General features: G+C 36.8%; 1 protein-coding gene across 1 annotated transcript in view; it reads left to right on the forward strand.

Moving 5' to 3' along the window:
* The window catches only part of EMB (embigin), a 44,167-nt gene extending 26,059 nt beyond the window's left edge, over nucleotides 1-18,108 (forward strand). The window contains exons 4-10 of the mRNA XM_046671211.1: nucleotides 2,007-2,193; nucleotides 2,405-2,493; nucleotides 10,745-10,872; nucleotides 13,120-13,399; nucleotides 14,179-14,212; nucleotides 17,065-17,119; nucleotides 17,712-18,108. Coding sequence (XP_046527167.1) covers nucleotides 2,007-2,193; nucleotides 2,405-2,493; nucleotides 10,745-10,872; nucleotides 13,120-13,399; nucleotides 14,179-14,212; nucleotides 17,065-17,119; nucleotides 17,712-17,729 — 791 coding nt within the window. The 3' untranslated portion in view covers nucleotides 17,730-18,108. The remainder of the gene's footprint in view (nucleotides 1-2,006; nucleotides 2,194-2,404; nucleotides 2,494-10,744; nucleotides 10,873-13,119; nucleotides 13,400-14,178; nucleotides 14,213-17,064; nucleotides 17,120-17,711) is intronic.
* Nucleotides 18,109-18,657: the final 549 nt, after the last annotated feature.

Below are 18,657 nucleotides of genomic sequence, written 5' to 3' on the forward strand. Positions count from 1 at the left end.
GAGTACGCTGTGTTGAAATGAGTATGTAGGTGAAAATAGGGACTGTGTGTCGAGAACTCCTTCATGAAATTGACTAATGAAGTAAATTTCTTTGACATGGAGACAAGACTAAGTTTTAAGGGTACACCAGAGCAAAAGGTGAAGTGAAGAAAATTTACAGAAAACAGCAGCTCAGGACTAAATATAGTAAATCTTGAAATATTTTCTCCTGTTACTAGTACCTAGTGTAATTTCTGGCATGTGTAGATGCTCAGCACGTATGCTGAAATGTGTAAATCCCTTCAGTTTTACTGATTCCATTTTTTCACTATATAATTGTATCTTGTTAAGGTCTCTCTATAACTAAGATTTTCTTTTTTTCCTTTCTTTTGGAGCATAAAATTCAATTCAGCAATTTTGGAATTAAACAAGCAGTTATTTCAAGCGTGTTCTCACAAAGCACTTCACAGTAGCTGTACTTGACTGTTTGCAAACTTTGCACCTGGTCATTGCTTAAGGAAGCATTTTTGTAAAGTTTTAAATGTAACTAAACGTGATGTTCTGCTATTTTAAGTTCCATTTGTTTTTCTTTCTGCAGTTTGGCTCTGCATTCTACTTTTAGTGATATGATACTGTTGGGCATGAAATTGAGAAATGTATTTACATAAGGCAGTGCCCTCTCCCAGTACAACCCTTTCCTCCCCCTTAAGAGTAGCCACCACTTTTCTGATGTTTATATAGTCACTTCCTTGCTCCTTAAGATTGCCTTGTTACCAAGCTGTGCATCCCTAAATATTATAGTTTAGTTTTACTTTTTTTTAAGAGGCGTGTTTTTTAAGTATCCTATTTTTAAGTTTCTCTCTCTCTCTTTTCTAATTTATCTGTTGAAAAAATCAGATCATTCATCTTGCAGAGTTTTCTCACGATCTGGATTTTGTGGATTACTTTCGTGGGGCATAGTTTAACATGTATTGCCCTCTTCTGTGTTTCCTGTAAAAGTGGTAATTGGATCTAGAGACTTAGTCAGTTTTACCCCCGTCCCCCTTTACGTTTTTTTTTTGACAAGATTACTTCCTAGGTAGTGGGGCGTTCCTTAAGAGACACACACTTCTGCTTTTGAGGTGATTGCGGCAGTGGATGCACAATGTCTAGATCCATGATTCACTAGGGGTTGCAAGTCATTGTTTTATATTTCTATGATTTCTCCATTTATTAGCTGGAATTCTATAAAGAGAAAGTTTTCCTCCTCTATTATTTAGTTACCAGTGGCACATTTAGTGTAGGAGGAGCAGTGTACTTGTTTGATATTTTCCCTTTATTGACCACTGTTCAAAATAAACAAAGTTGGCTGTATGTATCCTCCATAAGTGGGGGATATCTATATCTAAATCTATGCATTTATATATAGAAATATCACCTCATGGCTTTGTACTGGTATTTCAAATTCAGTGAAAATTCAAGACTCTGGAATGTTTATTTAAATTCTTCTGTCTTATATTTCTATCTTTATCCAATCCCTGCGAGTTTTTAAGGAATAAGAAGACTGGGAATTTTAGAATTAGTGTGTCACACGAACCCACACTATACATAATACATTCTTGTGATAGCTGCCAATAACATACTTACTGAAAGCATTTAAAACAGTCATTCTGTTCTCTCTCCACTAGTTTTTGTTTGTGTTAACTGTATTGTTTCTACACTATCAGAACATATGGCTCTCCTTTAATACAATACTCTTTTCCCTACATCCTTGTCAGTTAGAGATTTTAAGGAGATTAAGATCATAGCCTTAGGCTTTTGTCATTCTGTTAATGTTGTAACACAACTTTTCTTCAGCTGTGCCTATGAAAGAGAATAATAAAGGGAACCAAATCTACTCCAACAGAGGAATCATTCTTCAAAGAAATGTTACATTAAGAAACTGTCGATAGAAGCAGTATTGTTGATGATTTGAACTGTTTCGTTTATTGGGTTTCTCCTAACTGTAACTTTCATATCTTTTTTTGTTTTCTTTTTGTGGCTAATAGAACATTCTGATGTGCCAGTGGAAAAAAATATCACTTTACAAAGACCTTCTAACGTAGAACTCATATGCCAATTCACAACATCTGGGGATTTGAATTTAGTAAATGTCACTTGGAAAAAAGATGATGAGCTACTTGAGAGTAATTATATGATCAATATAACAGGAAGCATCATGTACACCCTATACACGTGAGTACACAAAATTTTAACCTGCATGGCTACGTTAAATTCTAAATACTTTTGCTGACTGCACATTCTTTCCTTTACTGTCACTTGAATGCTATGCTAATAGTCTAATTTGCATATTTACAGAATTATTTTGATTAATGGCTAAGTCTTGATTTTCATTAAGAAGAGTTTTGAGAACTAAGCCTATATTAATAACCTAAATTGTCTTTAGGGTCACCATCATTAATAGCAAACAGATGGGAAGTTATTCTTGTTTCTTTGAAGAGGAAAAGGAACAAAGGGGCACATTTAATTTCAAAGGTCAGTACTAATAATTTATAGAGTAATAACTTCAGCATTATATTCTTAGAATTCTAATCCCCCAATTTTTAATTATTACAACACTAAACATAATGCGGCTGAAAGAAAATCATATGCTTTCCATTGAATCATAAGTGGTGACCTTGAAAATGGAGCTTCCCAGTGCCTTCTCAGTGGTAGAATTTGCATTTCCCAGTCCACTCCCACCCCTGCCTCCCTCCCCCCATTTAAAGCACAGGTTTAGTTCCAAAGACTGAGCTGCCAGGTTGTGTGTAAGTCATGGCGGTCTCTTGAACTTATCTATATTTAGCCCTCTAAACTCAGAGCTTCGATAATATTCCTCTAGGCGTCTGAGTTGCTGTACTTCTAGACTGTGACAATATGCCTTGGTGTTGTGTGTCACTGGCTCCAGAACTTGGGATTTTAGGGATCCATAAAATTTTAAAATGATGTGGAGGTGTGCAAAAGGGTTGCCTGCTTTTGATCTTATCAAGTTAAGGACAAATCCTGGAATATAATCCACAGCTCTCTCCTGTGAAAACAAACAAATCAAAGTATTTTACATTTACGGTCATTAAATCAAAACTTTAAAGGTCTTGATCTCATGATAAAGACTAGTCATTTGAGTTGGATAATTATCTTCACGAAAAACCCATATCCTCTGATAGATTAGTGAAGCCCAGTGTCCGTGCTGGTATTTGGGAAATGTGGTCTGTTGCCATATTAACTATTTTGGGCTTTGTTTCACGTTAATTTCCCAGTGTACATGAGAAATTGTTCTTTACTTTTCCTAAAAATTGTGAAGTCTAGCTAGCTGCTCCGAAAAAATATGGATACTGTCCCCAAGACCCCATCCATAGCCGAATGGCCTGCTTCATCATCGCCATGATTTAAAATGGTTTGCCCCTGTATTCCTTCTGCACTCACAGGATCACTTCCTTCATGTGGTTTTGTAAATGTTCTTACTTGGTAAATATAATAAATCCTTGTATTTATACACTTTGGTCTCTCCAAAGGCAGAAACTAGTATCATTCTTTGATAATTTTGATCACGTACGTTCTCTTTTAACCTTCTTTGCTCCTTTTGCCTATTTTAACTTAGTGAAGGATAGATACACATATACGTTTCCTTCTTCTATTCCTTCCCTTTTCCTTTTCCTTTCCCTGTCTTTTTATCTCCCTCCCTCCCTACTTCCTTTCTCCCTCTCTCCCTCCCTTTCTTTCCTAATGAGCTTAAAGGATATTAAGCACATGGCACACATACACCCAGACACACACACACGCAATCCTAGTAAACATTCTATCAGTCTCCTTTAAATATGTAAAGAAAGCCTACAGGTCTTGAGGACATACTCATCAAATCTTGAGACTTAAAGTGCCTCCAGGAGATTGAACTTTAAAAATTGCTATTTTTCCTTCTAAACAGCACTGTTTTCTAGAAACATGTACTAGTCTTGCCTGTTCAAAGTTTAAATGTTGAATATATTACATTTTTTCTTATTAGCTCTCTTATAATAAATTACTTACATTATTATTTGGAAGTGATCATTCCTGCCTCTAATGTGAAGATCAGCAGAAGCATTTTAGTTTCCAATATACCAATTCATTTAATGCCACATAATCTTAGAGAAAGCCTCCTGGTTCGTATCTATTTTGAGATAACTAGGCTGATACTGGCTGGTGTCAGAAGCATCAACACAAGGCTAAGAGGTTTGAAATCCAGTGCTTGAGGAATGCAAAGAGCCACTGAATATTTCCTTTTTTTCTTTTTATAGTTTTCTTGAAGCAGTTTAGTTCATTTTATTAGTTTTTAATGCCCATTTAACATTAATGTAACTTTTAAGTATGCACTGTGTCTTGAAGATATTTAGAAAATTAACAAGTTGGGCCCTTCCAGATCTTATTTGGTAAAGTAATAATTCTCTGTAATTCATCTAAATTGAATATTGCTTGGAGAAGTCATTTCATCTGAGTACAATTTAAAGGCATCTGCAGAACGATTCATATTGTAGTTGTTATTTAATTAGATCTGTAAGGCGTATAGAATGGTGTATATTTTTATAAATATTCTATTATACTCTTTCTCCACATGGGTTGCTTATGGTCTTTCCTAAGAAGAAGGATTATCTTCCCTTAGCAGCACTACAATTAAGTGTGGATGAAAAGCCTGTTTTATCTTCTATTTTAAATTGAGCCAAAAAAAAATAGAAGTCCTGCTATTGACTACTTGAGTCAACTATAGTGCTTGAGTCTGAGTCCTCAGAACAATTCATCAGCAAAGTCCCTGCTTCTCCCTTTATGGGAGTTGGTTGATTTATTACTACAAGATTGTAAAAGGGCCTCAACATCGCTGATTAGTATGATGCAGGAGAACCTACTGGCTTTGTGTGTTGGGCTGTTGATGTCAGTACAGGGGAGATAGTAAAAGGGCACGCTGGAAGCTTGCAACTGCTAATATGTCATTGATCACTTTTCCCCCAAAAAAGATGAGTGATGGTCCACAATGTTTCTTAGTAGTGGGTTAGATTTTCTGAAGTAGTTGGTAAAAACTTCCATAATATTCATCAGTGTTAATATCTCTTAGTAGAAAGATGCAAAGACGCAGAAATTTAGTTAGTAAAGGATAAGTAGTAAGACATGGAACTTTTGGAAGTTATGGTGATATTTTGATAGTACCAAGTGCTAAAACTGTCTTGGCCCAGCCATCTGTCTTCACTGGGAAGTACCCAAGGAGTCAAAGTATGGGAGAGTAGCATCATAGAATCAGTTGGAACTTCAGCTTCAAATGCCAGTGTCCCTTTAAGCTGCCTTTGACCATATGGAAGAATCTTTTTCTTAATTTGATAATACCCAGTTATCTTTGAACCAAAAATGATACTTAGGCCAATTTGTTCTAGTCCCTGAGTATACGCATATAAATCTCCAATCTTACAACTCCATAGAGCTTTCCCTTTCACTGGATAGATCCTTGACCCCCGTCTTCCTAGACACTAGTCTAAATTAGCAATTTCACCATCTTCAAACCTGGATTCTTCCAACCCCAAGGTTCTCATTTGTCCTGCTTTATCCAAAGTTACAAAAGGTCAACAAGGCACGTTGGAATACTGTATCACTATCCTTATATGCATAAGTATTTCCAAACATAAGCAGTGGCCCAGAACCAACTGTGACCTTGGAGGAGTGAAAACAAATTAATGTTCCCTGAGCATAGTGCATTTTATAATTTAGACCCACGCTCCTGTTATCCGGCATAGATAGCAGAGCAGAGCAGTGGGTAATGTTATCTTGGCCATTAATCTAGTGGATAGTCAACAAAACAGAAGATATGAAAAGAAAACACAGTTTGGGTTTCAGTTTCTCTGTGGCATCACTCATTCAGTCAGTGTCAGTTATCTGCAGTCTCCGACCTGATCTTATTTCAATGGTATAGTTTAATAGTGTAGGCATGTGTTCCTCACCCAAACCTCATAGAATACCGAAGATTTTCTTGAAAAGCCCCTTTCAGCCACCAGCTGTGCTTCCCAAACCTGTGCCTCTTACAGGCTTACTGAAAAACAGTCTTCTGCCATGTTTTCCCCCCAAATGTTGCCTTTCTTCCACTTTAGATTCTTAGCCTGTGGGTATATTTCAATATTTTGATCATATTTCAACACATGTTTTTCTGTTAAAGCATGACCTAATTTCCAGAAAGAAGCATACTGAGATTGAGAAATAGGATATGTGGGAGATAAACAGCCTGGGAAAGCAGAAACTGTGCCCCCAACTGGTGCCTAATACAACCAGTTTCAAAGTCCGCCTTCAAAGGAGTGCTTGTTTTAAGGTGAGCCTAGCCTGGCTGCAGGAGTAACTTCATCAGAGCTGCACTGTTAAAGAGCAGTGCTAAAGATGGACGTGTTGTACCTCTCCATATGGAATTCAGGAATTATGGCTCTGCTCCGTCTGAGATTTGGAAGGAACCTTGTGGCTTCTGAAAAGAATCCCTGTGTTAGCCCAGCTCAGATCCATGCTTAATCCCCAGGTCTTTAGCTGAAGCCTCTCCTAAAGCAGAGTTGATCTTTCCAAGTGGGACTTTATCCCTCAAATGCCTCTGTGTCCTCATACTTCATTTAAGACTAAAACCACACCAGGTATTGGGTATCTTGGAATGAAGTATCATTAGAAGGTGGTATTGAGCTGATAGATTGATAGTGCTTTGTCAGGAGACCCAAGAATGACTTGGTTTTCACTCGGTCCAATTATTCCTCCTCATAACAAAATCTCAAATATGGAAATATACACAAAAAGGACACACCAAAGCAAAGGAATATTTTATTATTGGCCAGCCTTGGCCACAAACCTTGCTGAAATTGTTGGAAGCCTTGACCACATGGACGGCTTCTTTTTCCTTAGTTGGGTCTTACTAAACCTTAAAAAAAAAAAAGCAGAGTCATCTCTTCCTTCACAGCCCAAGCTCAATTTGGTATTTCCTACTCTAGAAGGAGGATACTCTCTCCTGAACCCAAAAAAACATGCTGAGCATGGGGCTGCGTTCTTTCTATCTCCAAATTCCCAGCCCTAGACAACAGGGCCCAATCAGTGCCCTAGAACATGATCACTCCAGGACAATCCTCCTCTCTAGTCTGGAAAATTGGAGAGTTGAATGAGGAGGGAATTTATATCCAGGTCACCAGGGACTTCAGTCCACAGGCCACTGCCCAGCCTTCAATTGCCACCGCCTCCAGCGTCTAGTGGCGAAACTCCTACCATAAGAAAAATGAAACAGAACAAAGTGTTCTGTGGTTCAGCCTCATTTAAGCCTTTAATATTTTGACATTTCAACTTATTGTCTTGTTTCTCAAGAACTTAGAATATAGTTGTTATATTAATATCAGAACAGATGGTCAGCCTACTCTCTTGGATCCTAGAGTTGCTTCCAATTTTCTTATAGTGGTTATTTTCCTCCATTAGAGAGCTGTCTGGGTCCACAAATGAGCCCTGAAGGGCCGAATACAGACTTAGGAAATCAAACCAAACATTAACAGAAGTAGCTTGACCTAATAGGGCAGAGCACTTATGTGAGAGACTCCCTCTTTACTTTTATACTTAAAAAGACATGTGGATAGCAATTACTCTCTTATTTTAAAACTTAGCTCATGTTTGTATCAAAGTATTAGTTGCTTTATTCTGCCTTTTCTTGTTAAAACCAGTATCTGGTGAATGGGCCATTTTCTTTTTATTCTTACGTTTTATAATAGTCTGTAAAGTTATTATTCCATGTGTTCTTTCTGCTCTATATACTATGTAGGTCTGCAACAAGATTTTCTTTTTAACTTTTTAGCCAATTTCATTTCTTGTTATAGTAAGAAGCAGTAATTAGGCACCCTGATTTAAGTTGTTCTAATTTATGTTTAAATTGTAATCCTTATACAAACAAAATTTTATTTAACTGCTTTAGCCAAGCACTTGAATGTGTGTTTCAAGCTGTGGAATTTGTTTTACAGCTTCACTGAAAAATTGTTTAATAATGTTATTAAAGGATGGATTCGTGCTGTCACCAGCATCTCAAAGCTGCTGTTTCTTCATTCTTCTGGGCCTTGTCTCCTGTAAATTTATTTCCCATTTTTCATCATTTTACTGTTGTACTCCCCTTTCTCAGATGGGCTGGGTGGTCTGTAAAGGCCTCAGCTTGGAACCTTTTCCTTGTTTTGGGTTTCTTTTTTAAACATTCCTATGATTCTGAGAGGTATTCGGGTGAGTTTGCAGTTCTCCTTTTTATTCAAGGTCTGATTTCTTCTCTGTTCCCCATGGGCAGGTAGCCTAGAAATCATTCTTGCACATGATGATAATCCATCCTATTAAGCTGGCTGATAACCACTATGAAGAAAGGCCAGGGGAATTGTAAATTGTAAGAAAGCTCAATTAAAAAAAGCAGTACCAGTACATGATCACAGCAAAAGTTTGAATTTTGTGGTGTATACTGTGCAGCAAGCACTTGATGTATTATGTTCTTGTGCTTAATCCTTTATAACAGCAACACTGTAGGATGAGTTTGACCTACCTATGTCCTCAACACTAGTAACAATGAAGCTGTAATTCTAATTCAGATATTTCCTGAACTCATATCTTTGTCATGTCATTGTCACATTCTGCTGACTCTTTCAAACACTGATGACCTGACCTTTGAAATGGACATGTATTAACCACATGTCCCTTAATGTCCCTCAGCCTAATGGTGATCAGTAGGGAGTGTGGGACACTAGTAGCCTCTCAAAAGGAGTGCTCAGAGTATCTTCTGGTAAGGTCAACTCACCAGTTGCTTCTGGTTGGGAGGACTTCAACCAGGCTAGTCACGTGAGCTCACCTCTCTCCTCCCTCAAGAGCTCCCTAGTGGTACCTTAATATGTTTTCATAGACTATTAATGGGGTGATTATAAATTTCTGATTGGCAGTTCATATCTTTGGTGAATGTAATTGTAGACCATTCAATTTCATCAAAATGTGTTTCCTTGCTTACGAAAATTGTGAGAACCACTGAAAGACTACTCTGTCATCTTTCTTGTGATTACTTGAAGCATTTTTGCTTTCATGGGTGACATACCTTCCTCTTATTTGCATCTCTTTATTATTAATGATGCCTCAGTCAACACTGCTGGTCAGCAGTACTGATGAAGGAGAGGGTGATATGTGCACTTGTAGTTAGGCCCACTTCAGACAATAAGGAAGAAAGAAAACTTCCATGCACTTCGTTGTAACATTCATCACCTAAGGACAGAACCCATAAAGAAATCCTATTCTCCAGCCCTAATTTTACTCCTTCTTTGGTAGTTATACAAATCAGAATTTCTCTTCTAGTTATTATCAGTTATTTTCCCTTTCCTCATCTTTACAATTCATACATCTAGCAAATGCCCAATTATCTTTGGGTGGCAGAAAGCCAAGAGCACTTGGAAATGTATTTAATCTAGAAACCCAATTTTAGTAATTGAAATTGATCTTTCCATTCCCCACCCTTAACCTCCTCAAAATGAAATCTAAAAATAGGATAACAAGTGAATATCACACAATATCTGTAAAATTTGTCAACATAGTATTAAAAATTTAGACATAATTTCATATATTCTCTCTCTTTTGGCAAACCAAGCAAACAACAAAAAATGGAAAAACAAAACACAAAACCAGAAGTCTGCTAAAATTAGTAAAAGAAAAAGAAAAAAAGATCAACGAAAGTAATCTTTGTTGATCTGTCCACATCTCCAGTGTTAGGGTACATTCTATAATATATTCTTCGAGGTCAATCAGAAGGAACCAGTTTCACCATGGAGGCTGTTGGTTGGCTTTTTATTGTTTTGCTTATGTTTTAATTTTCTTTACCAAGATATTCACATCCTTAAAATTTAATTTTTCTAAATTCAGTACTCATTTTTATTCTATTACTAATGGCATCTGCTTCAGAACTTTCTTAAGAAATTTATCATAATGAGTATTAGTATATATTTTTACAAAACCATATGAGGGGTCGGCCCATGGCTGAGTGGTTAAGTTTGTGCGCTCCGCTGCGGCGGCCCAGGGTTTTGCTGGTTCGGATCCTGGGCGCGGGCATGGCACCACTCATCAGGCCACGTTGAGGCAGCGTTCCACGTACTACAACTAGAAGGACCCACAACTAAAATATGTACAACTATATACTGGGGGGATTTGGGGAGAAAAAGCAGAAAGAAAAAAACAAACAATCAAAAAAACCACATGAAAGTGTTTTAAATCTCATTTTCTTTCTTACTCCGTCCCCTTAATTTTCCTGTGTTCCCAGCTTCTCCAACTCATTGAGGGCTTTTCATAAGTATGTATAAACTAAAGGTTTTATGTCCTGAAAATTTCGTCTCTTCACTCAAATGCCATCTAAGGGTAAAACTTGGAAAAAATATTTGTCTAAAGGAACTCAGTAGGTAGGAAGAAAGAATAGGCTTGAAAACATAAAGTTTCTTTCTTATCCAAAGCATGTAATAGCTTATTACAATACTTGCAATTGTTATTAGGCTCAATAAAAGAAGACCTTTCTTCTATTTCTACATTACAGATAGTTACACCTACCTACTGCTGTTATTATTGCTACTAAACATTCTAACTACTATAAATTAGTTTCATTTTATATAGAACTAAAACTACATTAAAAAAATTGTATATTAATGAGAAAATGAAAGGAGAAATAGTCTTCAACTTGAATACATTCTCCCTTTTCAAACTCTTCCAGTAACATACATTTCTCTTTTCTTAGTCCCTGAACTTCATGGAAAAAACAAACCATTGATCACTTATGTGGGGGATTCAACGGTCTTGATATGTAAATGTCAAGACTGTTCTCCTTTAAATTGGACCTGGTACAGTAGTAATGGGAGTGTACAGGTAAGATCAAGTTTCTTTGATTTGAAGAAAACAAAAAAACTTTTATTTCATAAATAATAAGATTATAACAGACTCAGAATTCCTAGGACTCTTTATACTTCTGTTATCTTATTCTTTAATATGTATTCATAAGATAGAACAATGATAAATGGAGTTGTCATTTGATGTTTTTAGCATATTACATTATATATCTGAAGATACTCTTAATGTTTCATTAGCTGGTACTTTGTTTTTTAGATTTAGCAATTTATTTAAATTCTTTGAAAGGAAGTTAAAATTCACTTTTAGTTGATGAGTTTAGAAATAAGCTCAACAAAAAAAATTCTTTTTTTCTTATCATTCCATGAAAGTAACTGAAAAAAAAAAGCAATCTTCTTTTCCTGCTTCTGTCTGGAAACATTTGTGAGAGAATGTAATACAATGGGACCATTTGAGAAAAGAAGGAAAATTTGGTAACTTACTCTTAGGTCTTGGGTTCTCTCAGTAAATGTCATTGACTCCTTTTGGCCTTCCAGAGACCTAAGGGAAGCCAAATACTTTATATTCCTGTTAAAGAATTAATGGCTATTCGAAGAGCTAATAAGAAAAAGATGAGTATTTAAGAAATCATTTCTGTCTCTCTTTCTTCCTCCCCAATACCTCTAATAGCAGGGAAATTTAGGCCATTGTTCTTTAGGGGACATTCTTTTATTGCCCTGGTGCTAATGGGCGTTGAAGTTAAAGTCCTGTAAAGGCAGGATGTACTTCTAGAAGGAACTGTACGAGACGGTGGAGATGTTACAAGGAAATATTAAATTGCTTCTTAGACAAAATCAATGCTATTGTAGACTGTTGAAGGATGACAGGGGAAGGACTTGAAACGGAGAGTGACTGATTCTGTGATAACATTGGTTTTATTTTTCAAAGAAATAGCTCCAAATCACTTAGGAGCAGACTCAAACTGTTAATATTTAGGCTTATCTTCTTACTGATGAGTAGGAAAGGCAGTCATTTTGTGTATATAAATATTTTTTAAAGACGTAAATTTATCAAAACAAAGACGAATCATGGTATTTGAAATAATAGCCTAGTTTATTTATGCATATGTGATAATAGACAAAAAATAGCCTAAATCTAGTTATATTAAACTTTTAGAATGTAGTCTGTGCTTCTCTTCATTTGCTGTACTAGTTTTCTCTCAGTTTGGCCCTAAGCATGGGCCCTAAGCATTAGAATGTGAAGAAAGTGCCGGGAAGAGGGTGCAGGTCAAAACTTTAGGTCAAGTGTTTTTCAAAGTGTAGACCAACCATCTGCATCAGAATCACCTGGAGTGCCCGTTAGACATGCAGTACTTTGATTTATCAGATCTGACTTAGGGAACATATATTTGTGACAAGCGTCACAGGCAATGCTGTGCACAGGGAGCCAGGTTGCCATAATGTTATTGGTAGATAATAAGCTCACAGTTCTCTATCAGATAACCTCCAAGATTATTTGTATGCAGGTTAGCGTTTGTTGAATAGGGGGGTTGAGTGATAGAGCAGTGATGCCATCAAATAGCCTGAGAATAAAATTTAGTTTGAATAGATTAAATAAATCAGCTCCCAAATAGCTTAGTATGACTCTTAAGAGGCTGGGGAAAACCCAGTGACTCTCAGGAGCCAGCTTCCCTGAGAGCGAAAAATTCAGATATGAAAAGACAGAAGATGTGCAGACTACCACATAGACCATGCTCACAGGGAATTTCTACCATTCCTTCTATATCAGCTTCAAAGGCCTGATGATTTCATCCTCCATTCCAGTCTGAGGAACTCCCAGTGTCAGGAGCCAGTGATCTTCCTTTATAACAATGATGAGATTTTGTGGCTTCATTAATAGTCGATGTAATGTTTGTTGCACTAGTGAAGGAGGAAGTACTTTGAACAACTGGCCAGGTATTAGAATGTGAAACCCAGATGTCTGGAATTTTTCTGTATTTTTAATTCTCGTATAATGTTTACCCATGATGACCTACACACTGTAGATTCATTCAGGGCAAAGTACTTAAAGCAAAGTATACTTTTCCTTTTTTTCCTACCGCTGGGAGATCAAATTCTAAGAAGACTTGAGCACTGTTATGTATAACTTCTCACAAATTTTAATCTGCCTTTTTCTGGTGAGCACTTTTCTTGGTACTATCTTATAGCTTTCATTCAAAGCTAGATTATTTAGGATATGTATCTTTTATGCAATATAATAGAAATGGGTTTTAATATCTTCTTATATTAGGTTCCTCTCGACGTTCAAATGAATGATAAGTATGTGATCAATGGAACAAATGCTAATGAAACAAAGCTCAAGATAATGCACATTTCAGAGGAAGATCAGGGCTCTTATTGGTGCCACGCAGTGTTCCAATTAGGCGAGAGCGAAGAACGCCTTCAACTTGTGGTTCTCAGTTATCTGGTGCCCCTCAAACCATTTCTTGGAATAATTGCTGAAGTGGTTCTTTTAGTGGCTATTATTCTGCTTTGTGAAATGTACACCCAAAAGAAAAAGAAGCAGCCAGGTACAATTTCTTTTTTAGATAATATTCTCGTATTCTGACTTGGTACATTACAGTGGCTTTAGAGTATTTGGGAAAAATCTAACTTTGGTATCTGGAGTGGCATTTATGTTAATATCAATGATGACAGTGAGCTGTGAGCTTGTATTGATGGTTTTCCTGTTTCAACTTCCTGAAAAATTTTAGTATTAAAATGTACCTTTATTTTTTTTCCCTTTTCTTTGGTGTTACTGGTACCTACACACCAGTGCTTTGGTACTGGAACATTGGAAAGTTCTGTGGTAGCTTAATATAAAAATTCTCAAAGATAAACAATTACTCTTTCACTTCGAATACTCATTTTAAAAAATATTTTGTCAGACATTCTGGAGTGCTTATAAAAGAGATATTGACCTGTCAATTTTCTATTTTTGTAGCCTGTTCCCCATGGATTACAGGTTGAGAAGCCAATGGTCCCCTAAGAAAATTTATCTTACATTCTGTATTCTTTCCTGGCTTTGTATTAAATTTTTAATAACTTAAATAATTACAAGTCAATCAATCCTGTGTTTGTAAACCCCACGCACTAGACTGTGCTTGATCAAAATCACAGGTCAGGTCTGGAGAGCAGGGAAAGAAGAAGACGTGACAGAGGTGTAGTGTGTAAAGCAGCACGTCTCTCGTTCATTCCAAAGAGGGAAACGGCACAATGCGTTAACTCAGGGGGGAGTTGAATGGAACATCTATACTTTGTAAGAATAATAAAACAATCTTAATAGTTACATTCTTCTTTCGTTACACAGATGATGGGAAAGAATTTAAACAAATGGAACAGCTGTAAGTATTATTTTTTACAGATTAATTTTCACTTGAGTAGAATACAGATAAATGTGAAAGTAAATAAAATGTTTGCAGTTAGGAAAAAAAAGCACAAGAGTATACACATGTGTGTTATTTTCTGTACACATCTATCTGTGAAGAATGGCATCTGGGATTCACCTGCCTGCATGAGAATACCCTCCTCCACTTACTTTCATCTCGCTGAGCTTCAGTTTTCTCCTCGACAAAATGGGTTTCATGATAGTATTTACCACATAAGGTTTTTGGATTAAATGATGTTTGATATGTAAAAATGCTTAGCATAGGCTTTGGTGCACAGAAGATATTCAGTAACCATAAGGAAGTATTATTTGTGTAAGCAGTGATACTCCACCCTGTCAATATCTATACGTATATATATTTTTTTGATGAGGAAGATTGGCCTTGAGCTAACATCTGATGCCAGTCTTCCTCTTTTTGCTTGAGGAAGATTGTCCCAGAGCTAACATTTGTGCCAATCTTCCTCTATTTTGTTTGTGGGACTCTGCCACAGTGTGCCTTGATGAGCGGTGTGTAGGTCTGCAAACCCGCGACCCCTGAGCTGCTGAAGCGGAGCATGCAAACCTAACCACTATGCCACTGGACCAGCCCAACCTGGGCTATATTTTTGATCACTTAGGATGCTCCTTAAAAGTACAGGGGCTCAGACCTTATTGGATCTCCTGGATCAGAACCTCTGGGATTGGTGCCTGGGCATCTGTATTTTTTAAAATGTCTATCAGTGATCCTGATATTCTGTCTTGTTGAAAATCAGAGGCCTAGAATTCTTTTAGTCATTATTTTTGAAAGAACACAAACTGAGCCGCTAGCTCTCTTAGAGCCCCCTCATTTAGAGGTGAGTATGAGGAGAGCTGGGAGGATAATTGCCAGGGATGTCGTTTGGTTTGGCGAAGCTGGGAGTTCCTGGTTCCTCTAAGTCAAAGACTGAGTGTGGAGTCCAGTGATGGAGGTGCGCGAGACTGAGATTAAGGTCTGAATAACAGAGCCAAGGGCTGGACCATGAAAATGAGGCCAGAATAAAGCTACTGAAAGAGACCTAGGAAATGGGAGGCCTGAGCAACTGTTAACAACACAAAATGGCACTTTCTCTTTCTCAGCCAACAGGAATTCTGGGGAGCGGTTTATAGCCATGGTTAAAGAGCGGGAATGGGGCAGAATGTTGTCATTTAGATTCATAGACATTGTTCAAATAGTTATTTTTACTCAGTCCACCTATGGCAGGTGAAATAAATCAACATGATAAAAGCTTCTAAATTAAAGTCGTAAAATAATTATATCAGGAGTTCCATAACCCCGGATAGGAAAAAGACACTGTTGTCTTAGAATCATAGACTCTCCTAGTTGGAAGGAAATTGCACCTCTTTCTGGAGATCTCAGACATCTTGTTTATATTGATTTGTGCTTTGTATCTTCCTGGTTCCCATGTATCGATTCCCTTTCTTATACTTGGAGTCATATAAAAAACACAGCAGTCATTAGGATAGTTCAGACAGTTACAGCCTTGCCCGGGTTCTTCCGTTCTCCCAGCTCAGCCTCCCCAGTGTTTGCAGCCATTCCTTTACAGTCACATTTGGAGGTTGCTCTGGTCTCAGTGCCTTCAGGTTTGTTTAAGACACACTCTGAGGTATGCCAGAACAGTGTGGAGTGGACGATCAATTCTTCATAATTTAATTTTCACTTATGTAGCCTACCCTATTTAAAAAATTTTTTTTAATATTTTTTTCTAGAATAGCGTCAGAGCAATGTCAAACGGATTCAATCTGTAGTATAATCAGTTAACTTTCTTTTCATTCATTGGTAATTGGGATATTGCCCATGGTTTTCTGCATCCTCTACTGTTCTACAGAAATCACTGACAGTGTTTCAGTTTTCTCTTCTTTTGGTTATTTCAGTATCTCTGGATTTAATACAAAAATCAAGAGCACATGAACTCATTTAGAGCAACCTTTTACCATGCTCTTTTAGAATTTTTAGTTAGGAGACAAATTTTTCTTGACAGACAATAAATATTATTTATCAATACGTTTTATATATACTGTTTATATATGTGTTTAGATAGTGATTCTTAGAGTTTCTGGTGAAAATGATTTTTAAAAATACTGCTAAATGTCTAACATCAAAAAAAGCTAGTTACTTCAAATAGTGCAATGTGGAGCTCACTCTCACTTGTTTGATCTACTCAGATATTTAATCCACACAATCTCACCTACCTGCTCCCCCCTCCAAATTTTGACATAATTGTTTAGGTGGTTGAATTTATTATCTGGGAGTCATAGCTTAATGTGCTAAGCCTGCTGGGTAAGACTTAGAAGGGTGTTCATCACACACCACTGTGACCTAGTTTAGTCATTCTTGTCTTAAGAATCTGAAGCCCACTTTTGCAGTCTTGCACTGATGCACAATGGATAGATAAAGAACCAAGTTTAGCCTCTAATTCAATGTAGTAAACACGTCCAGTTGCAGCACCTGTATCTCACATGTTGGCTGAGCTGATTGGCCATTGTCTTGCATGTGTCAAGACAACATGTAAGTTATAGCCAAATACTAAGCCCCTCTTCATGCTTGGGGAGAAGCAGTTCTCCTAATGCATAAAATAAACAGGCCTTTGTCACTATCATCTGTGGCAACAGTTCCTCTCCAAGCAATGGCATAAAATCAAAATCCACATTATGAGGAAAACATTTTTAGGAAGAACGAATTCTGTCTGTTTTGACCTTTTACATTTGAGCCTGATGGCCGTGATGTAAATGGTGTACTGACTTAATTGTAGGCAGTGTAAACATCTGGTGATTTTTTTTTTTTCCACACAGGAAATCAGATGATAGCAATGGTATAGAAAATAATGCCACCAGGCACAGAAAAAATGTAAGTTGCTTCCAAATGATATTCCAAATAAAAGGTAAAATTCAGTATACAAAGGCTATCTATTAATCCAGCTCCTTTTTTTTTTTTGGTTTCATAAAAGACCTAGTCATTCACTGTGCTTGAATATGCTTGTTTACAATATTATGGGAGAAAACATATAGTTATACAAAAATAAATGCCATCTTTTTTTCCACCAGAGAACATGTGGCAACCAACCTAAAAGTAAATCTATTGCACTGCCTATATATTGTGTTCTTTTGTCACCACAGGCTAGTTTCTTTTACAGCTTTTCATGTAGTCTCATTTTTGTTCTTTCTCAGTTTTTCTGGATTTTCTTATCTTATTCTCATATATTCGCATATATTTGGTGCTATGAACGAATCCACATGAGCTTATTTTCTTTACTGATCAGAATCAAAATTTTCACGATTCATCCACGTATTTTTCCTGAGTATTGAGAATAGGAACTTTTGGCTTGGGCAGTAGTTTGGATCACCCGCCCAGCACCTTTTGCTTTGCTGAAGTGATCATAAGTTACTACAGAATAACCAGGACATGCTAATTATGTCTCATTATGCTTTATTTAACACAGGAATCTGTGAGCCAGTGAATGAGAAGCATCATGTCAAGACTCACGGGAAGATACAGTTTGTATTTCAGCTTTGTGTATGCTTCCTGTTAAGAACATCTGAGTTTTTATTTTTAAAAGGATGGAAAATTTATGCAACATGCTCAGCAGTAGCTTTGTAAATAATCTATGCTATCAGATCTAAAGATATATTTTCATTCTGTAATTATTTTACATTAAAGCCAGATAAATTGTATTAAATGTATTCTATGAGCTGCAACCCAGGATAATTAATTTCATCCTGATCCTGAAGGGACACAGAGCAGACACCAGCAAAACCAGTTACTAGTACATAGAGCTAATGTCTCTCAAGACCTGTTTATAACCAAAGATTCATTAAAGAGAAAAACTTTGCCATTTATCTTGAAAGTTTTTTTTCCAGTCATGCTTACTATGTCTAGAAGTATTTGTAATAATTTTCATCCTTCTGTCATATTGAAAACTGTGTTCATTAGGAAATGAATACTTTCTACCTTTGCTAATGAAGCTCACTCTACAATCTCCACAAGAAAAACGTACTTTTCCTCCAAAAATATTGGTTTAAGGTAAGGAAATAAAACCATACACTTGCCCCAAATCTCCATCACCACAAAAGCAGATTTCCCAATCTTTATTCTACTCATCTCCACTGCTTTCCCACACCAGGCTAAAGTGATTCTTAGTCTTTATGCAGAGCATTTTTTTTAAACCCATGGCTTTGGGATATCTTAAGTCACACCTGGTGTTGACGTTGTAGAGTGCAGACCCATATAGCTATAATATAGCATTGCTACAGGGATGGTCCTGCGAGTCATGGTTTCCTGGTATCTGTGGCTTGATATCTGGTTTCCTGGTATCCAGGGCTGGCCAAACATCTAAAATATATTATTAGAGCTTCACAATACTAGTTCCTTTGTCTGAAATTCAGGAC

This window comes from Equus quagga, chromosome 9 (genome assembly GCF_021613505.1).
Source record: "Equus quagga isolate Etosha38 chromosome 9, UCLA_HA_Equagga_1.0, whole genome shotgun sequence".
NCBI lineage: Eukaryota > Metazoa > Chordata > Mammalia > Perissodactyla > Equidae > Equus > Equus quagga.